Genomic DNA, 20,276 nt, shown 5'->3' with positions numbered 1-20,276 from the left:
TTTTTTTTTTTTTTTTTTTTTTTTTTTTTTTTTTTTTGAAAACAGTTTGAACTCTATTTGGAATGGTAAGAATTGAATATTTTGATAGTAAATATGCATATTACTTGGTCAATTTAGGTCAATCAAGTAGTTGATAACTGTCGCTCCTTAGCAAGAGTATATTTTGAGGGTTTTGTGTGAGCGTGTGTATATATATAATGCTTTTGGGATTGAGACTTACATGATGAGATATAAACTATCATTGAAGTAAAAGTAGTTCAAATAAAAGCAATGATTGGAGTTAGGATGGCCATTTCAATTAGGATTTACAATTTTATTTGATCTCGATAGAAATAAGAATATGGATTAAAATTCATAGAATATAAATATGAAATTTATTTCATTTATTGTTAGGGAGATGAGATATACTACCTTGCCCCCCTTCTCTTTATATATATTTTGAAGAATGAATATTATTTGCATTATATTTGAATATTGAATGTGTTGGCATTTTGTAATTGTTTTATTGGGAATATTTTAGCCAAAGAGAGAAGTCATTATTAGGATGATAGCCCAAGAAAGAGGAATTTTTGATGGGCTCGGAAGAAGGAAGTGTGGTTGCCCAAGTATGGGGTGATAGAGAAGGCATGACAGCCTAATGGAGGATGGCAGCTCGTCGCCATGGGGTAGAATCGCCCCTGACTGGTTGCTGCCTAGTTGGCAAGGGAGTTTGTCGAGTTCCCCCAGTTGTGGCATGGCCAGTGGGGGCCAAGTGCATCTTAGCATGACCATCGCGCCCCCTGTCAATGGGGTTACGATATGACATAGATGTACGAAGAAGATACAATAAGAGGGAAGAGAAGTAGGTATACGATTGGCATGACAGCATGAAGGGGTCATGATCAACCCCTATCCGTGCGAGGTGAGTCCATAGGACTCCCTAGATCGGTGGGGGCCGAGCGCCCGTAATATGGCATAAAGGGGTAAGGGGGTGAAGAATGGCAAGTGAGAAGTTGGAGGCGTGGGTGGATATATCCATCATTCACTTGACAATATGTGGGAGGTTCTTTGAACACTATAAATGGGTGGTGTCTTGCCCCTTAACAAGGCATCCTTCCTTGTTTGGTGGTTGGTGAATTTGACTTCCTACAAGGGTGTTAGGTTTGACCCTGACCCTCTACACCCACATTGTTATTCCTAGTCTACTACTTGGAGGTTATAGCTTATGTTATATATTTATTATTTGGTACACATCCATACAAGCATATATTTTATATTTATTATTAGGTATACATCCATACTTGGTGTATGGTGAACCCGTCGCGATAAAATCATTAGTTTGTATTATACAATATATATAATGCTTAAAAATGATTTATATAAATATATAATTATACAATATATGTACAACAAGTATTATTATGCTAGTTGGTTGTGAATTTGTGAGAAGGTTAATTAGATTGAGAGGTTTAGGGGTTCAAATACTCTTATGAACAAAATAAAACTTATCAAATGCGAGCTAAATGGGTTATCCTCGAGTTACACGGGTTGAGCCCGTATAACATGTAGGTTATGTGAGCCGGGCATACAAATTGTATGTCATTAAGATATCGCAACACCTTGTGATGGATATCGCATCTAATAATACTTTTAAAATTGATTGATTGTAATAATAAGAGCATCCTCATTAGTTTAGATTTTAGCATTAATTTTTGTAGGCCATGCAAAAAAAGAAAAGGGAAAGAGGAGAAAAAAAAAACGGAAAAAGAAGGGAAAATCAAAATTTGATGCAAAAAGAAAAAAGGAAAAATCAAAGTAGTTCACTAGCCTAGCTAGCGAAAAAGGGAAAATCAAAGTAGTTCACTAGCCTATCTAGCGCGTGCACTGCACACGCTCGATTGGGCGTTGGATATGCACCAAACGTGCAGGACCGCAACTCTCTTGTGTCATTTCTCTCTCTTGCGGGACCTACAAAATACTTGTTCCTGCGGGGCAACTTCAACCTTCTCTCTCCACTCTTCTATCTTCCACATGGAAGGATGCAAAAACCTACCCAAAAACCAAGAATGAGGAGGCTCTAAGTAATGTTATTTTAGAATAAGATGTTTAAATTTGATTGATTGATTGTAATAATAAGTAATAGTACTTTAAAATGTACAATCATATCTTAGTACGATAGGATAAATTTTTAAAGAATCCACCCATATAAGTTAATGTAAATACATGAAATATATAGACAGTACATCAACAGATAATTGAAGCGAAGTGAGAGTTTGAGAGGTGAGATCGGAGAGAAGAAAAATGTAATCTTGCAAATGTTGATTTTTTTTTTGTGGGGTCTACTGTTACGGAAAAAAAAAATTTGTGTTTTGTTTTTTTTTTTTCCTCTCTTTTCTCTCTTAACTCTCTTTTATACATGTTTTGATGCTCGAAAAAACTCAACACTTAAAAATGCTTTTACTGTTGCCCACATGATCTATTGTCCATAATTAAATCGTGAACTACTAATATAATATTTATTTTTAGTATACCAAATATTTATTTTAATAAATTAAATGTTCATTTTTATGTATTACTTAAAAATAAATTTTTAATACATTAAAAATAAATATTTGGTATTACTAAAAAATAAATATTTATTGATGATTTACATTGCACAACATAATTCTCCACCTATTTATTCCATAATTTAGACCATCGAAAACTTTCCCGTTACAAAGGAAGCTGGCTAGCTTATAAAAAGTAAAAAACTACAAAAATGATAGAAAATTTTGGTCAATAAAACAAGGAAAAGAGACACGAGGATGAGGAGAAAGGCCAAAATGGAGGAGGGCAAAAGCGTATTCTACTTGCAGACGACAACAGACTACAGATAACTGTAACGATTTCTCCGCTCTCCCTCGCACAGCTGAAAAACTGTTGAACTGCGAGGAATACAGACGACCATACAGACTCTTACCCGAACAGATCCCTTCGTTCTCGCATTTCTTACTCCTTCATCTTCCAAGGTATGTCTCCTTCTTCTTCTTCTTCATGATTTGCGTTAACTAAGCCCTAATTTTACTTCTGTTAATCGATGCCATAGCTCTGTATTTCTAATATGTAGCATTATAGTATTCATCGTAATGTCCGTGGATGTAGAATTTGTGTATTGTATCGTCCAGTTGCAGATCTGCGTTTGCTTTGAGTTATTTGACGTTTATTTCTTCAGAAAATAAGTTTTCAGTGGTTGTTGATAAGAGTTAGGTCTATTGTAGTTAGGTAAAGGACCATTGGTAGTGTTACGGATTGTTTTTGGGGGGATTGGAAGGGGCTGGATATTCATGCGTGATATGTAGAGGGAAAACTCTCAGATCAGTATGATTACTGCAGATGTGAGTGTGACTGCAGATGTGTAGCTGAAAATTTGTGGCTGGTTGTTAGTTGCAGTTTTAAGCGTAGTTTTTAATGGAGAGTTCAAATGTAAAAGAGAGGTTTATTGAACTGAAGCATGTTAGCACTTCACAGTGGGAAGTGTCAGATCTCATGTCCATCAAACTAACAATTGCCGCTGAAGTTTTGTAAAATTATGAATTTGGCGTTCCTGAGAATGATGACAATCAGTTGAGCATATTTCCGAATGTGTAACAGTGTATCTGTTTGTTGTGTATCAATTTATGCCTGTTATTGTATGTTAGGATGCTTAAGAAAATAAAGGTTGTGGATTAATTTTGTTTTTTCTTATATGAGACCTGTAGGATTGTGAAAATTGAATTTTATGGAGGGTGTTGATGGTGATGTTCGATCAGCTGCTGCAGCACTGAACCAACAGAGTCATGAAATTTCAAAGCTTTTCCAGCATTATTTGGATAAAACTACACCTCATGCACTTTATCGGTGGATTGGAACATCTATCTTTGCATCTCTTTTTGCTCTGCGGGTCTATTCCATTCAAGGGTTCTACATGGTGACCTATTTTTTGGGCATCTACATACTGAATTTGCTGATTGGTTTTCTGACACCTCTTGTTGATCCTAGCCAAGAAACTTCAGATGGTCCTGTGCTGCCTACAAAAGGTTCAGATGAATTCAAACCTTTCATTCGTCGGCTCCCGGAATTCAAGTTTTGGTAATTTCCCTTGCTATTTGCTCTTAGTTCTTGTCACATTTGGCACATCCCCCAAAAAAAAAAAAATCTTCTTCCTTCTAATGTTTCCAATGCCAAACATCTCTTAGTGGTGGTTCTGGGTGCGTTGTGCTGGATCACCTTGTTATATGCCATATGACTATGTTACACTAGTTTGGTATTCTGGAGATGCATTTGTTGGTTATGCAGCTTTTGTTGTTGAACCTTGATGGATATAATTTTGTGTCTGTTGATGATATCTTTGTTTGAGCAAATTTTTACTGATTATTTAGTGAGATTTAGGATTCTGGTGAAAACAAGTGCAAATGTGTAGTAATTATGATATGTTTTCATGGTAATAATTGGGAGTAAGCAGGTTGATGCTTTTAGGTATCATTTCTGAACTTTTATTTTTCTGGTACTGGTTTGTTCTGTCACTTTACGGAACTTGCTGTTTTAAATGTTCTAATATTGTAGTATAATAATAAAATGGTAGATCAACACCTGATGCTTTATAAAGCCCTGGTTTGTATAATAGGTTGATTACTTTTTGTGGTTTCAGGTATGCGGTCACTAGGGCCTTCTGCATGGCATTTGTCACGACTTTCTTCTCTGCATTTGATGTTCCTGTCTTTTGGCCAGTATTATTGCTCTACTGGATCGTTCTTTTCGTCCTCACAATGAAGCGCCAAATTGCCCACATGGTCAAATATAAATACATCCCATTTAACATTGGAAAGCAGGTGAGCTTGACAGTTTTGCATCATTATATCACACACATTTTCCTTTTGCACGCCTATTAGTTCTAACGCATTTATAGCTAGTATTTCGTGTTTATTTTTTTATTCCTTGGTACTCTATGTTTTCTTTGGTTGCAACAGAAATACAGTGGAAAAAAGACTGCAGCAGGTGGCGGCAGTCCAAGAGGGGCTTGAGAAAGAGGGAGAAGTGAGGCAGGAGAAAGGGGGAAAAACATTTATGTAGTGGGATTTGTAGTTGCAATAATACGGATTTGAACACCATATAACAAATATGTACTTCCATTCTTGCATTTATATTTGATTTTGGGAGGTGTATAGCGTGTGAACAGGAATTTGTATGGTTTAGACATTCATTCACCTGGACCTGGAGTATCAATTTGGTGTAAATATTGTTACTGTTCTAACACCACCAGTGGCCAGTGCAGTGCAAGTTGTATGTATGGTTTGGACTTTGGATGAATATTCAACTTGACAAATGTTTTAACTAAAATTTGTCTTGTCCCTTAATGTTATACTTAAATTTTAATGTGTATGTCTAAACAAGTATATATAATTATACAATTCAAAAAATATTGGTGAATGATTTTCAATTTTTGCTGACGATGTTTTTGCCAAATAACTTTTTTTTTTTTTTTGAAAAGCCAAATAACATTGATAACATATATAATATATTTTGAATAATTGAATGATCATTATTGTTTTATTGAAAAATAGAATGAAATGTTCTGGTTTTTTGGGCACGGTCCATAACATCTGCCTTAAGCAAATGCCTTTAGGAATTTTTGTAAGTGCGAATGTAAAATATAAAATGAGAGGAGAAAAAAAAAACAAATTATATTAAAAAAATAAATAAAGGGATGGTCAGCCCGCAGCTGTGCAGTGCACGCGCTCGCTAGGCACATTAGTTGCACCTGACGTGAGATTTACATTGGAGCTTGCAAAGTACAGATTTACTGTTCCAATATATTGATTTTGCATGCTGATCCCAAATCCTTCTCTCTCCATTTGTCTCCCTTTCACCTCAACAAATACTATTCCAAAAACCCCCCATTATCTATTGATGTAGATGCTCTTAGAGCATCTATATCAATGGATTATTTGGGGTTATTGGAACAGCACATTGTGAGTTGGAGGAGAGAAAAGCCAAGAAAGAGAAGAAATGGGTTCATCTGTAACTAATGGATTTTGGAACAGTAATTTATCAGATAGAACAAGCAATCGTTGTGCGCGTTAGGCGCACAGCAAAAGCCCACCGAGCGCGTGCGCGTTTATCCTCTCCCTTTTTTTACTGGTTGCGTCAGTTATAGGCCCTTTTTTTTTTGTTTTTTTTTTAATCTCTCTCCTCTCATATTCTCTTTCCTATTTCGCGGTTTTTGAAAAGGTTTTGTAAGTGTGATTAGGAAAGAGAAAGTGGTAGAGGAAGAAAAAAATAATCTAATTAAAAAAAATAAAAATAAAAATACAAAACTGTCAGTCATGCCTGACGCGCCTACATGGGCGATATTCTCTCTCCGATATGCAGTAAAATACTGTACTAATATTCACGCTTGTAGAAGAACTTTCTCAATCTCTCACCTCCTTATCTCTCCTCCATGTGACATATACTGTTTTAATAACCATTCAATATCTACTGATATTGATACTCTAATACTTTTCCAAAAACAACTCCAATCAAAGTGTGTAATATTTGCTTGATCTATGCACTTATTAGTTTTAACAATTCCATCATTGTTTAAACTAGTAATTTACTTATTAGTTATTAAATTTTCCACCAAAAAGACGAAATTGATAATGAAGAATTAAATTTAGGATTGCCATCAAAATCAATCACAAAATGCTCAAAAAATTAAGGACTAAATTTATTATTAATTCCATATAAGAATTTGAATTTCTAAAACATTCCGGGGTCTGAATGAAATTAGTATAAACTGTGTGGGTTTGAGTAATATTTCATATTCATTCATAATAAAAACCCTAAAATCGTTATTCAGAGCTCTAAAACCCTACTCAGGAAACCACATAAGCTTCGCGGTTCTCTTGTCGCTCCATCTCCAAACCAGAGAGATGGGGAAGGTGAAAGGTAAGCATCGTTTGGATAAGTATTACCACTTAGCTAAAGAACACGGCTACCGATCTCGAGCCGCATGGAAGCTCGTCCAGCTGGATTCCAAGTTCAGCTTCCTCCGCTCGTCTCAATCAGTGCTGGACCTCTGCGCTGCCCCCGGTGGATGGATGCAGGTGGCGGTGGAGCGAGTTCCGGTCGGCAGCCTCGTCATCGGCGTCGACCTGGACCCTATTCGACCCATCCGCGGCGCTATCGCAGTCCAGGATGATATCACTACGCCTAAGTGCAGAGCCACACTCAAGAAACTTATGGCCGAGAATGGCTGCAGAACCTTCGATTTGGTCCTCCACGATGGCTCCCCCAACGTCGGTGGTGCCTGGGCTAAGGAGGCCACCAGTCAAAATGCTCTGGTCATTGATTCCGTTAAGCTCGCCGCAGAATTGCTGTCTCCTAAAGGGACTTTTGTTACAAAGGTGCTGGAATTTATTACTTTGGAATTAATTTTATTTTTCTAAACTTTTAAAAGTAGCGTTTAAATTTGTTTTGGTTTTGAATTAAGATCGAGTTAGAGTTAGTAGTGAAAATTTGTTCTATTGAGCATACATCTAGCAAATTTAATTGGAGAATGGTAGGAATATAAATTTGGAACATATAAAGCTGAAATATTATTTGTTTTATATTCTGTAGGTTTTCAGGTCCCAAGACTACAGTGCTGTTTTGTACTGTTTGCGACAGGTTAGTTTCTTTCTGCTGTGCTTGAATGCCTTTTAAGACATGTAATGGATGAGATGGTTCCTTACTTGTAACTTTCCTTTGTAGCTTTTTGAGAAGGTTGAAGTGGATAAACCTTTGGCAAGTCGTTCAGCGTCCGCAGAAATTTATATTGTTGGTTTTAAATACAAGGCTCCTGCAAAGATTGATCCTCGCCTTCTTGATTTTAAGCACCTCTTCCAGGGAGGCAAAGAACCCCCAAAGGTAAATAAAAAACATCTTCCTTTCTCTTTTTTTTTTTATCTATGCATAAATGTTGTAAGTAGATATATGCTTGCAAATGCCTAATTTGAGGTATTTCTTTGTACGTAGGTGATTGATGTACTCAGAGTGACAAAGCAAAAGAGACACCGAGATGGGTAGATCCTATTTGCTGTCCCTGTAGAGGCTTATTTATTTATTTATTTTTAATTAATGCACCTCATGAAAAAAACTCAATTTCATATCTTGGGTGACTTAACACCTGTCAACATGATTTCTAGTGTTCAAGTAGAAATATAGTGTCTTTTTAGATGTTTCCATCTACTTAAGTTTTCCTTAGTTAAGGCATGCATGTTATTCTCTCTTACTAGTGGTGACATGTTGCAGATATCTCCATGCAATACACACATAGACACACATCAGGTGGTATTCTTGCTAACTAGGGATAGTATTGCAGGTACGAAGATGGTGCTTCAATTTTGAGGAAGGTGTGCTCTGCTGTTGATTTTATTTGGTCTGAAGCTCCTCTTGACATCCTTGGTTCAGTTACTTCCATATCTTTTGATGATCCTGCTTGTTTGCCTATAAGAGAGCATACTCTGACAACTGAGGAGGTATACACTTTTTTATACACTGATCCTATATGCTGTTAAGTTAAATCACCCTTAATTGCATTCAGTAACCCTAGTTGTCTTCTGACTAGCCCAACTGACATTGTTTTTGAATAATGATCAACAGGTAAAGGCCCTATGTGATGATCTGCGAATTTTGGGGAAGCAAGACTTCAAGCATATCTTAAAGTAAGGAACATGCAAGCATTCTTAGTATGACATTTTTATAGGTGCAAAAATATGTTGATGTATCTAAATTTGATATGCTTGAAAACATATTGCTTGGTGCCAATTTATCTTTAGACCTAGTGCATTTTTCTATCCAGAATATGATAAGATAATTTATTGTGTTGCCTTGTAGATGGCGTATGCATATAAGAAAAGCATTGTCTCCTTCAGAGAAAAGTATTACCCCATCCATATCTGTTGAACCTGAGAGCAAGGAAGATGAAGATGAAAAAATTCTTAATGAAATGGAGGAGCTGACATTTGCAATTGAGAGGAAGAAGAAAAAGGAGAAAAGGCTTCAAGCAAAACGGCAAGCTAAGGTTTGCTGCTCATGCTTAGAATTTAAACTTTTGTCCCAATAAATAGATGGCATTATTTTTATTGGTGATTAATTAGATGTCTAGTAATATGTCATATAAGGCAAATGCTGACAACTGCTGTCAGTGTGCAAGTAATCGAACTGCTATATCGTAATCATCTTTTAGTTTATTCCAAATCAATGATTCAGGTGTGTCTTTGTAGTATTGCTATTTCATTTGACCGATCTTTTGGCTGGAAATAGTGAAATCTGAGATTTTGGTGAGAAATGATTAGTATGCTGTGTCAGTTACTCCGTATTGTATAGGATGATGGCGGTTTGACACCTTTGTAGTTGCAGAAGCCTATTAGAAAATGGATGGATACTGTCTTTCTTCTATTTGGAGGCTTGGTTTCTAGAATTTGGCTGTGCACATGTTTCTACGTATTTGATCATCGTGTTATAGGATGTAGAAAGAAATTGCTTTGTTAGTAAAATATTCAGCAATTGTCCTGTAAAATGCACAATAGCTGGTCACCCTAAGTTCTATTTTTTTACAAGTGCAAATATGTTACCTTGAGTTGGCTTGAAAATGAATGGGAATTCACTTCATGATTTATTCTATTGCTTTAAATATTGGTATAATTTACTTATGATATGTATTTTCATACTTCATTGGAATTTCAGGAAAAAGCTAGGAAGGCACTGGGTGTGCAAATAGATGCTACAGGGGATGGATATGGTGATCAAGACTTGTTTTCTCTATCTTCTATCAAGGTTTCTTTCTGAATCATTTTCTTATTTTGTTGTGTAGAAAATAGAAATGCAGTCATTTCTTAGTTTCCCATGAAACTGATGCATCTGTTTCTGAAATGTGTGGTCTCTTTGCTAACTAGTGAGATTTTGATTATTCATCAAATATCTAATAATGATGTGAGAACTTATCAGTGAGACTTTATTTCTATATGTTTGATGCCATGAGATCATGTTGTGCTGAGCTTTATATTTGGTATATATAATATGCTATGGATGATATGCAGGGCAAGAAAGATCTGGTAGCCGTTGATAATGATGAATATCTTGAACCTGGTGAAGGAAATAGTGAAGATAGTGAAAGTGATGCGGAGGCCCAAGAGGATACATCTAGTGATGTGGATTCGGAAGAAGAGCGTAGACGGTACTTCTGCTTCTTTACTAGGTGTCCAGTTCTAAGTATGATTATTCTGTTTCTATGCTAACATTACTGAATCATTTGCTCTATTCTTAGATATGACGAGCATGTGGAAGAGCTGCTTGATGAGGCATATGAGAGCTATGTGGCTAGAGTGGAAGGGAAAACTAAACAAAGGAAGCGAACCAAACGAGCTTATGAGAAGGATGATGAACTTTTGGAGGTACTACGAGTTTTAAGTCTCCTTGGAAAATAATACCTGAAATATATATTCTTGTCCATGGTCCTGGAATTGGATAAGTTCTTTATGTATAAATATGAATCATTCTGCGCTAAAACTGCTTTCATAGTTTATTTGCCATGATGGAGCTGTTTCTTTGTTTTTCAGGGTGATAATGACGATGCTATGGTTCATTCTGATCAAGACACAGACAACGATCAGGGAGAACATGAATTGAATCCTCTAGTGGTACCGCTTGAGGATGCACCTACTCAGGAGGAGATTGCAGCACAATGGTTCAATCAAGATGTTTTTGCTGAACCAGATGAGGAGGATATTTTGGACAAGTATGATAGTGAAGATGAAATGCAAATAGATGAACCAGGGAAAAGTGCCAAAAAGTCAAGGCAGATGGGAAAAGATGCATCCGAGAAACAAACCATTGGTGTGACCAGAAAGACTAAAAGTTCAGTTCTTCAAGTCCCTTCCAGTGAGGTGGCTGAAGACTTTGAAATAGTCCCAGCTCCACCTACAGATTCAAGTGACTCATCTTCATCAGATGATTCAGATGATGATGACATTAACAATAAGGCTGAAATACTTGCTTATGCAAAGAAGATGCTAACAAAAAAGCAGCGAGAGGAGATGCTTGATGATGCTTACAACAAATATATGTTTCACGATGAAGGGCTGCCAAAGTGGTTTGCTGATGAAGAAATAAAGCATCGCCAGCCTATAAAGCCTATAACTAAAGAGGAAGTTGCTGCAATGAGGGCTCAATTTAAAGAAATAGATGCCCGGCCTGCAAAGAAGGTGGCAGAAGCCAAAGCCCGAAAGAAGAGGGCTGCCCATAGAAAACTAGAGAAGATACGCAAGAAAGCCAACTCTATATCAGACCAGGCCGATATTTCTGATCGTTCAAAGACGAAAATGATTGACCAACTCTACAAGAAGGTTGGCCCCAAAAAACCAGAAAGGGAATACGTAGTGGCAAAGAAGGGGGTTCAAGTCAGGGCTGGCAAAGGTAAAGTACTTGTTGATCGACGAATGAAAAAGGATGCAAGAAAGAATGGCATAAGCAAAAAGGGTAAAGGAAAGAATGGAAAACAGAAAGGAAAAGGATCGATGAAGGCAAAGGGTAAGAAGGGGGAAGCAAGGCAAAATAGTCGGAAATGATCCCCTATGACTCACTGCCACAGCAAATTTGACTAGTCGCCTGGTTCTATGGATTCTTCAGGCATGACCTGCAAGGGACTGGACTGAACTGGACAGTGCTAGGCCAAAATATTTTTGTTTTCCCGAAAACTAGTTTATAATTTGTTCAAGATTGAGGTAATGTAATTCTAATTCAACTTGTTATAGTAATTCATAATACTAAAAATTTTCCATTCTATTCAATCATGCACATTTCGAAATTCAATTTATATGATGCCCGAGTTTTATTTTTGAATTTTGTTATTTACTGTTACTGTTAGTTATTGCCCATGTTTTACTGGACCATAATCGAATAAGGCATCGGTACATATGTCATTCATGCTCAATCAAGTGAATAAGCATCGGTTCAATGAAAATTTTAAACTACCCATTTATAAAATTAGTTTCTTTGTACATGTATGCCTTGAAAATATATAAACCATTGTTAATGTGTTATACAGAGCATATGTACATACCGTGTATATAATATGAACGAGTTGATTGATTTCTTCTAGACCTTGTCTAACCTACTACATTGAAAAGCAAACCTCTAGGGTTTGTTTTCGACCGTATGAATGTCATCTTTGTCACTGTCATTTTGAGGGTCACATCACTGTCTAACATGTGTCACGATTAATTTGATTCGCCGATGCATGTTTGTCATGTTAACTTTGTGAGTCTGTTTCCAGTACATGTCCCTTTCTCCAAGTCTATAAATACTACCCACCACTAACTTGTTGGAGGATATGATATCTAGAAACCTTGTACACCTTCCAACCTTGTCAAAGACTTCCGAACTCGATTATTACTTGTACTTGTACTTATAATACTACAATAATTAATAATATTAACATTCCCAATTTGTAGCATCTACATTATTATGTTTTTTCTTGTACGTGTTTATATTATGTTACTTACATACAACATATTACTTCGTAACACCTAACTAACTCTATTAATGCTATTAGCTGCAAAAGGAGAAAAATGACAAGTAATTAAATACTTTGGACATCCCCAGTAGTGTTTTTGGGTGGTTTTTGAGGCATTGTATCCTAGGTGGAAGTGAGTGAAGAAGGAGAGAGAAAATTTGAGAGTGTTGCAAGAGAATCGGTTTATGGGCTCAATTGTGGGCCCCACCCAACAAAACATAATAAATCAATCTGGTGCACGTGAGGTCGCTCCTGGCACGTGCTCGCTGGGTGAGTTAATGCGATTTTTTTTCTCTTACAGATTTGGTGTCCACTGAACCACAAGGTCCTTAGCCAGTCTTTTGGTAATTAAACCTAGCAGTTGGGATTTGTGTCGAATAACATCCAGTTGATTCAAGTGGGACAAACTGGATTGAAAAATGTAACGGCTCTCTGAATGTAACGTCACTTTTCCCATTTGAATTTGAAAATAAACAAACTCAATAAAAGTAGGACTACTCCTCCCTCCATTGCTGTCCCCTCACTACTCTCTCTTTTAACCCTCCTCTCTCTCGCTCTCTCTCTCTCTCTGTATTCTCCGCTCACAAGAACAGATCTTTAACCTTCCAGGTTCTCTCTCTTCCCTTTCCGTTTCTTTACTAATCATCTCTTCATTTTCTTTATTAAAAACCATTCTTTCTTGCTTATTCTCAAGATTCACATACTTTGAGTCACAGTCGAGTGTTGTTGAATTTTTATGTTTCTGGGTTTTGCAGAACCACCGGAGCGAAGATGAACGATTTGATGACAAAATCGTTTATGAGTTACGTGGAGCTGAAGAAGCAGGCGATGAAGGATCTTGAATCCGGGCCGGATCCGGACATCGAGATGGGCCAACTCGACCCGGGCGACGAAAGGAACCTCTCCAAGTTCTTTGAAGATGTGGGCGCTATCAAGGCCGACATGGAAGAGATCTCTAATCTCCTTCTTGATCTTCAAGACCTCAACGAAGAAACCAAATCTGCGCAGAGCGCCAAGATTCTCCATGGCCTCAGGGACAGGACTAACTCTGATATGGTCACTGTTCTCAGAAAGGCCAAAATCATCAAAACAAAACTCGAATTGCTCGACAAATCAAATCTGTCGAATCGAAGTTTGTACAAAGAAGGAACCCCAATTGATCGGACTAGAATGTCCGTGACAAACGGCCTGAGACAGAAACTTAGGGATTTGATGAATGATTTCCAGTGCCTGAGAGGGAAAATTGTGGCTGAGCACAAAGAAGGCCTAAAGAGGAGCTACTATACTGCCACGGGGACCCAACCGTCCGAGGAAACAATCGAGAAGATAATGGCGGGCGGGGGGAATGAGAGAGTTTTCGAAGGAAAGGCGGGGGAAATGGCGAAGGAGAACGAAGAAAGGAATAAGGGAGTTAAGGAGATTCAGAAAAGCCTGGCAGAGCTTCACCAGGTGTTTCTTGATATGGCTGTAATGGTGGAGACTCAAGGTGAGCAAATGAACAATATAGAGATGAATGTGGCGAATGGCGGGGCGTATGTGAAGGAAGGGGCGGAGGAATTGAATCGAGCTAAGCAGATGAAGAAGAAGAGGACTCTGCTTTGTTGGGTTGGGGTTATTATCCTTGCCATTTTCCTTGTTTTCCTTCTTGCTATCCTGTTTTGAAGGTTTTTGGAAGATTTCTAGTTTTCCTAGTTTCTTATTACCACTTTTTCATTGAGTAATCATGCTTTGATTCATTTGGTTGATTGATTGATATCATTCTTGTATACCTATATACAGTTGGGGGCTTGGGGAAAATAGTATTCATTATAGTGTGATGTTCTTCTTGTTGTGCTTATGTATTTAGCATGCATAATCTTTTGAGAGATTACTCTTGTGTAGGCTTAATGATCTGAATTCAATTTACAAAAATTTATTTGAACTTGAGCCTAAATCAGTTGTGATCACAAAAAAGACTCTGGTGGCATAGAACTAGTGTTCTTTTTGGTATTTCCAATACTAAGATTAATCATTGATGGATTTTCCATATGAAAAGATGTACAGAATCTTAAATCTTAGCTGCTAATGTTGTAAAATCTTGGTTTATGGCTGATGTGTTTAGTGTTTTTGATGTGTTCTCGCCACTAACAAAGCGTCCGGTTGGGAGGAATGAATTAGGGGGAAAGGAGAGGAATAAAATAGGAATTTAAATTACATTGTTTGATAGGGAGGAATAGTATTATTGAGAATGGAGAGAAATGAGTTATATAAAGACTAAAATACTTTTGTGTAATAATAATAATTAAGGACAAAAGAGTCATTTTCATATCTTTTTTCATTTCCCTCCTACCAATCAATGTAATTTTCTTACATGTTGAATAACATTAGAAAGAAATTTCAATTACAACCAACCAATGGCAGTGGAGAGGCTTCTTAGCTAATGTGATGAAGAGCAAAGATGATTTCAATGGGTAAGTAACCTATGACTACTTTGAAACTGATGTTGTGTATGTCTCATATGTATTGAACTATTGGAGAATGACATGTGTTAAATGGGGGCGAGGGACCAATACACAAGGTAATTTTATGCATCCACAAGTTTAGAATGTTATGTTGCTTGTAATTTAATTTTGCTCTGTAAATATTTTACTCTTTTAAAAAAAAAGTAAATATTTTACTCTTCTCGTTAATTTCAACACCTCACATCAATACATGCAATTTACTCTTATTCAGTCAATCAGTGGAACTGACATGAGACTAGCCCACGTCAGATCATCCCAGTATCTCTTCATTTTTCTAAAATTATGTACAGAAATAGAATAAAGTATACAAGTGTTTTTCAAAAGCGTAATTGAAGCAGAATATCATTCTCTTACCAGCTATTGGATTGTTTCGTCTTCTTTCATGCGTACGATCAAAAATAAATGTACTGCGAACATTTATGCTTCTTTGAGAAGTAATAGAACAGAAAGATGAATACTGATGAAAAAGACGATTGTTGGTTTGATAATCAAAAGATTATTACTGGGAGAGCAGTTTATTGGCCTTCTTCTTAGTTTGAACTATGGGCAACTTAGACTACTTTATCTCCTTGTGGTCATTTGTGGGCTAAGATCACAATGCGAGATTTACCTAGTGCACATCTTCGAGTAGTAACTGTGGCTTTCTCTTGTCACCCAAAATATTAACTGAGGGCTGTATACTATATCCACAAATATTAGAGAGCTGAGAATAAAATGATTTTCACATAGGTTCGTGGACCCTGCAGTCTATTGGCCTTCTTAGTTTGAACTATGGACAGCTTAAACTGATTTATCCCCTTGTGACCATTTATCAGCTATGATCACAAGACGAGATTTACCTAGTGCACATCTTCGAATACTAGCTGTGACTTTCTCTCGTCACCTAATATATCAGCTGAGGGGTGTATACTATATACACAAATATTAGAGAGCTAAAAATAAAATGATTTTCACCCGAGTTTGTGGACCCTGCAGGCAGAACTATCTTTCACCATCCATTTCTGGGTAGGAGAATCACTTGTTCTGTGGATATGGTGGGCCCCTCTTTTCCCCTCTGGCATATGGGGGCTTGAAATTGAAAGTCTAGAAAACCTTGTTGAGGTCCCAAACATGGAAATAATGGTGAAAAGCATAGGCAAGTAGTACAGTGTTGGCTGTTCTTTGTTGATGGATGGCTTCACTCTTCAGCCCATTTGTATACAATTTAATTTAAGCACCAATAGAAGTGACTGTTTAGCTGCTACACTTAGTCACAATTCACAAACTCATATGACAAAGCTTTAGAGCCCTTATAGCCTTTTCAGTGAATGAAATGTTCTTCTTCTTAGTAATGATGATTTGTATGACATGATTAAGCAATTATCTGATTTGATTTGCTTTGTATTGGTATAGTTAACTCTAATGACTAAGTTAGTTAAGGGTATTTTAGAATAGGATGTTTATCCTTGCCCACAAAAGGGAATCAATTGCCCTGCGAATCTCACACCCCAACACGATAAGATTGTGGAGGAGTAAAACACAGCTACTCAACGGTCTATTAGGCGGGACTGGGAGGACCAGTGCCTGGTGTCCACAATGAGCCACCTCCACAAGAGAATAAAACTATCACATTGCGACTGTCAGGGCACGATCCTACGTCTTTGCTCACAATCTGCTACTCAGAAACTAACCGAGCTACCAGTGAGGGTATAGAATATTTATCCCCATTCTAGGGAGGGAAAGAGGGCTATCAACATCACTTTTTGTTGTGAAACACTTTTACATTGTCTGTTATTAGGGTCTTGATCCACACGTCCCATTCTGTCCTAAAAAGCAGCCATTTCTGCTCACTGGTTGGTTGCTGTCCTCTGTCCTTCAATTCTTTGAAATGCCTAAACCTGTCATTCTCAATCTTGTCATTTGAATAGCAATTTGTGCCAATTTGATGAGTATGACCCTTCAATTATCATTCATACCCTATCTACATAGTACATAAGAGGACCATTTTTTTTATGCTTCAGTTTTAAACCAATGCAGCCATCTATATTCATGACTTTGTGCTCTCTACCCTTTCTCACACCAATAATTTGAGAATTAACATCGATATAATGTTTGGGATATGATACGTCATTGATTGACGTTGTTCTTTCAACAAGAATAGTGCGTATTACATTATATATGTAATTAATAGAATAATTGGCATTCACGTACTAAATTTCAGTACGTAACAAGATCTCAGTTGATTGATGAGACATAGCAGACAGGACAAATTGATAGCAATATTAGCACTATGGCATTTCTACACTGCCTGTATACATACAAATACATATGGTATGTACTTGGGAAGAAAAACAATGGGAATTGGTAACTTTTGAAGAGCATTATTGAAGAAATTGTATGATCTGATCTATAATTCCAGTTCAGATTGCCATCCTTGTGTTGCCACCTTCTATGAAACCTGCAATATATAGCCAAAAGCTACTTAGTTTAAGTGCTTCTTGGGAGAATTTCATTGACATTTTACTTTTGGAGTATAACTACAAAGGTAGGGTCCTCTTTCTTTCACTTAAATCTCAATAATGCATGCACATTACTTGATGGTTATTTGGTCTTGGAAGGTCACTTTGTCTTCACTAGTCCAAATGACTTTTTTAGGGAAACCCGCAGCTACTACTCGAGAGTGTGCATACTAGATAAACCCTGCATTGTGACCCTAGCCAGTAAAGGACCACAAGAAAGTAAACTAATATTGACCATAGATGACCAGTTCAAATAAAGAAAGCCAATTGGCTGCTCCTGCTAGGAGTCGAACTTGTAATCTTGTGGTTAGCCTGGTTGCTGGATTTTGGTATTTTATCATTTTACTACCATGGTGCTTGTATATTTTAGGTGGAGACACAAGGAAAAAAGTAGCAACTTTTTTTCAATTACATCAAAGAGGACCCTAGTGTACTTATAGGGCTGTCCAGTTTCAATTATATAATCATATCTACTGTGATCAATCATATTCTTCTTTTATACAGAGAACATAAACATAATTCTGGGAAAACAGGCTTACCCATAAATGGCTGTGAAAGAAAGGATGTTGTTGATCTTCCTTGTTGGAACTCCATTGCATACAAGTTCTGTATCTCAGCATCCCAAGCTGAAGATGCCTGAATTTGCTGTTCCATGAATTACAAGCTTGTAATAAGAAAATGTGGTAAACACACAGGTTAGATTATACTAAAGAATGGAGGAAATACATACATTTGCAGTGGAGTCTAGCAGCGATATGGGAGCACTAATGGTTCTCCGAAGCGCCATGGCCGAAGGGTTCACACCATTCTCCATTTCAGAACATTGCTGCAATGAATTGAACATTTCTGCAGGATAATTAGATCCACTCACTTCATAAACCTGGAGACAAAAAGCAAGAAATCAGTTAACCAAAACATATATTATATGGTGTTTTGAACTTTACTTCAATCTAATGAATGTGGTTTTGATTTGATACCTCTTTTGTGTAGAAACTGTCAATGTTGAAATCAATTGTTGGATTAACAGCAGCCAGTTTCATTGATAAGAACTGTCAGTTTCGACGAAAACAAAATAAAAGAAGTTAGTATTCAAAACATATATAGTTGAAAGGTTAAAAAGGGTTGTAGTTAATTAGGTTTTAACCTCTACTTGTCGTTGAAGAGATTGGACATAGTTGATTATTTCATCAAGCATTCCAGCTTTCCCTGTGATCTTATTGCACCCTGGTACAAGATCTTGCAGGTATTTCATTCTTTCACTGATCTTTTCCCTCCTTACCTGTTCAATTTGCAACATTATTAGTTTTCTAAAACAGTTAGACTATAGTGATTTTTCTTAATTTAGTACATTTTTGCACTTAATTGAGTTATCTGAGTAATTTTTCTTCTATTAATCCTAATTTAGTCATCTGGCTAATGGTGAAGTCCATAACTTAATTAAGCACAAAGAACGTACTATATGACTAAATAAAAAAGAAACACTATAGTAAATTTGATATTAACTGGTTTTTGAAATAACTCACCCTTTCAGCTAAGCTATGGCTATCAGTGGCTTGGCCACGGCGTGCTCTGACATGAATGTAGTCAGGCTTTGTATCATCCGAGGTAGCAGACGATGATTCTTTCTTGTTGTTTTTGTTGCCACTCTGTTCTGTTGTGCTCTGTTTCTTCTCGGCTTTCCTCCTCTTTAAGTTCTCCGGCGGGGGGGCTTCTTTCCTTTTCCCGTCCTCTGCTACGGCGGCCGGGCTGCTGGCGGTTCTGGAAATTCTGTAATTGGTTCCAATGTCCGTCTCCTGCCCGAGTCCTAAACCGCTAAAATCACTCCATACATTCTCCGGCTTCATAGCCCGCGTCACGAGGTCGCCGAGACTCTGAAATTCTTGAATTTCCGGTGGCGGGGGGAACATTCCGGTCACCAGATGATCATTGCCTCCGCCCAAGTAAGTTAATATTTGGTGCTGTTCTTCTTGGTGCCATTTCAGACGAGATTGGTGGCGCTCAAGAACGGTCATCTCTGTGCCGGTTTCCATGGCGTCCGTGACGGTTGTGTGTAGCATTTCCGGTTGATATAAGTGCAGAAAAGATGGGCGGAGAGAGACGGCGGGAATGTGGCGGAATAAATAGGAGATTTTGGATAAGTAGGAGTGGCTGTCAACTGAAATTGGGCAGAGAGCCAATGAGCGAACCATGATGGTGGTCCCATGATGACATGACTAGCCACGTGGGCATGTCCACACACCACTGGCAATGGCCCAATCACGCTTTGGGCTTTTCAGCCCCATGCCCCATTCTACTTTTTTCAAAATAAATAAATAAATAAATAAATAAATTAGGTATCAGTGTATCACAGCTTATGCTAAACTAATTTTAAGACATAAAATTCCTATCTACTAAGAAGGTAAATTGTGAGTCGCTCAATTAGTACTTAGTTTTCACCCCTGTTTGTACACTTTGAACATAAGGAGTTTTCATCGCATTTTAGTACTTAGTTTTCAATTTTCACCCATGTTTGTACCCAAGGTGTTTTGGGCTTTGGGTCTCTTGATAGCCTCGTGGGACTTAATTCAATGGTTTAAGGGCCACCCTAGAAATCTTGCTCCGTCAGCAGCATTACAACTTACAACTTACGGTAAACTAATCTTAAACTCCCAAAATCTCTGCCACAGAGTTACTTGATAAGGTAAATCGCGAATCGCCTTGTTAATATCCAATTTCTACCTCTGTTTGTACACTTTGTGCACAAGA

At 37.4% G+C, this 20,276-nt stretch overlaps 4 protein-coding genes across 4 annotated transcripts; 3 read left to right on the top strand and 1 right to left on the bottom strand.

The window, feature by feature from the left end:
- The first annotated feature begins 2,769 nt into the window (after positions 1 to 2,769).
- Positions 2,770 to 5,334, top strand: LOC116003926 (protein RER1B-like). The gene is made up of 4 exons (XM_031243887.1): positions 2,770 to 2,987; positions 3,717 to 4,086; positions 4,646 to 4,826; positions 4,965 to 5,334. Exons 2-4 carry the CDS (start codon positions 3,737 to 3,739, stop codon positions 5,016 to 5,018), a joined length of 585 nt encoding a protein of 194 aa, XP_031099747.1. The 5' UTR covers positions 2,770 to 2,987; positions 3,717 to 3,736; the 3' UTR covers positions 5,019 to 5,334.
- A 1,513-nt stretch (positions 5,335 to 6,847) lies between these two features.
- On the top strand, positions 6,848 to 11,855 carry LOC116028250 (adoMet-dependent rRNA methyltransferase spb1). Its single transcript, XM_031269918.1, has 11 exons — positions 6,848 to 7,382; positions 7,597 to 7,644; positions 7,729 to 7,884; positions 7,993 to 8,039; positions 8,339 to 8,495; positions 8,620 to 8,681; positions 8,854 to 9,040; positions 9,706 to 9,795; positions 10,059 to 10,195; positions 10,286 to 10,412; positions 10,578 to 11,855. Exons 1-11 carry the CDS (start codon positions 6,909 to 6,911, stop codon positions 11,583 to 11,585), a joined length of 2,493 nt encoding a protein of 830 aa, XP_031125778.1. The 5' UTR covers positions 6,848 to 6,908; the 3' UTR covers positions 11,586 to 11,855.
- Positions 11,856 to 13,048: 1,193 nt separating this feature from the next.
- Positions 13,049 to 14,453, top strand: LOC115996646 (syntaxin-112-like). The gene is made up of 2 exons (XM_031235992.1): positions 13,049 to 13,141; positions 13,288 to 14,453. Exon 2 carries the CDS (start codon positions 13,304 to 13,306, stop codon positions 14,192 to 14,194), a length of 891 nt encoding a protein of 296 aa, XP_031091852.1. The 5' UTR covers positions 13,049 to 13,141; positions 13,288 to 13,303; the 3' UTR covers positions 14,195 to 14,453.
- A 2,738-nt stretch (positions 14,454 to 17,191) lies between these two features.
- LOC116021215 (transcription factor bHLH63) lies at positions 17,192 to 19,643 on the bottom strand. The gene is made up of 6 exons (XM_031261832.1): positions 19,055 to 19,643; positions 18,676 to 18,810; positions 18,509 to 18,580; positions 18,262 to 18,411; positions 18,071 to 18,176; positions 17,192 to 17,470 (listed from the first exon to the last, which is right to left on the bottom strand). Exons 1-6 carry the CDS (start codon positions 19,586 to 19,588, stop codon positions 17,433 to 17,435), a joined length of 1,035 nt encoding a protein of 344 aa, XP_031117692.1. The 5' UTR covers positions 19,589 to 19,643; the 3' UTR covers positions 17,192 to 17,432.
- Positions 19,644 to 20,276: the final 633 nt, after the last annotated feature.

Source organism: Ipomoea triloba, chromosome 1, assembly GCF_003576645.1.
Source record: "Ipomoea triloba cultivar NCNSP0323 chromosome 1, ASM357664v1".
In the NCBI taxonomy this organism is placed as follows: Eukaryota; Viridiplantae; Streptophyta; class Magnoliopsida; order Solanales; family Convolvulaceae; genus Ipomoea; species Ipomoea triloba.
Note: the sequence above shows the minus strand (reverse complement) of the source record. Positions and strands in the feature narration are given on the sequence as shown.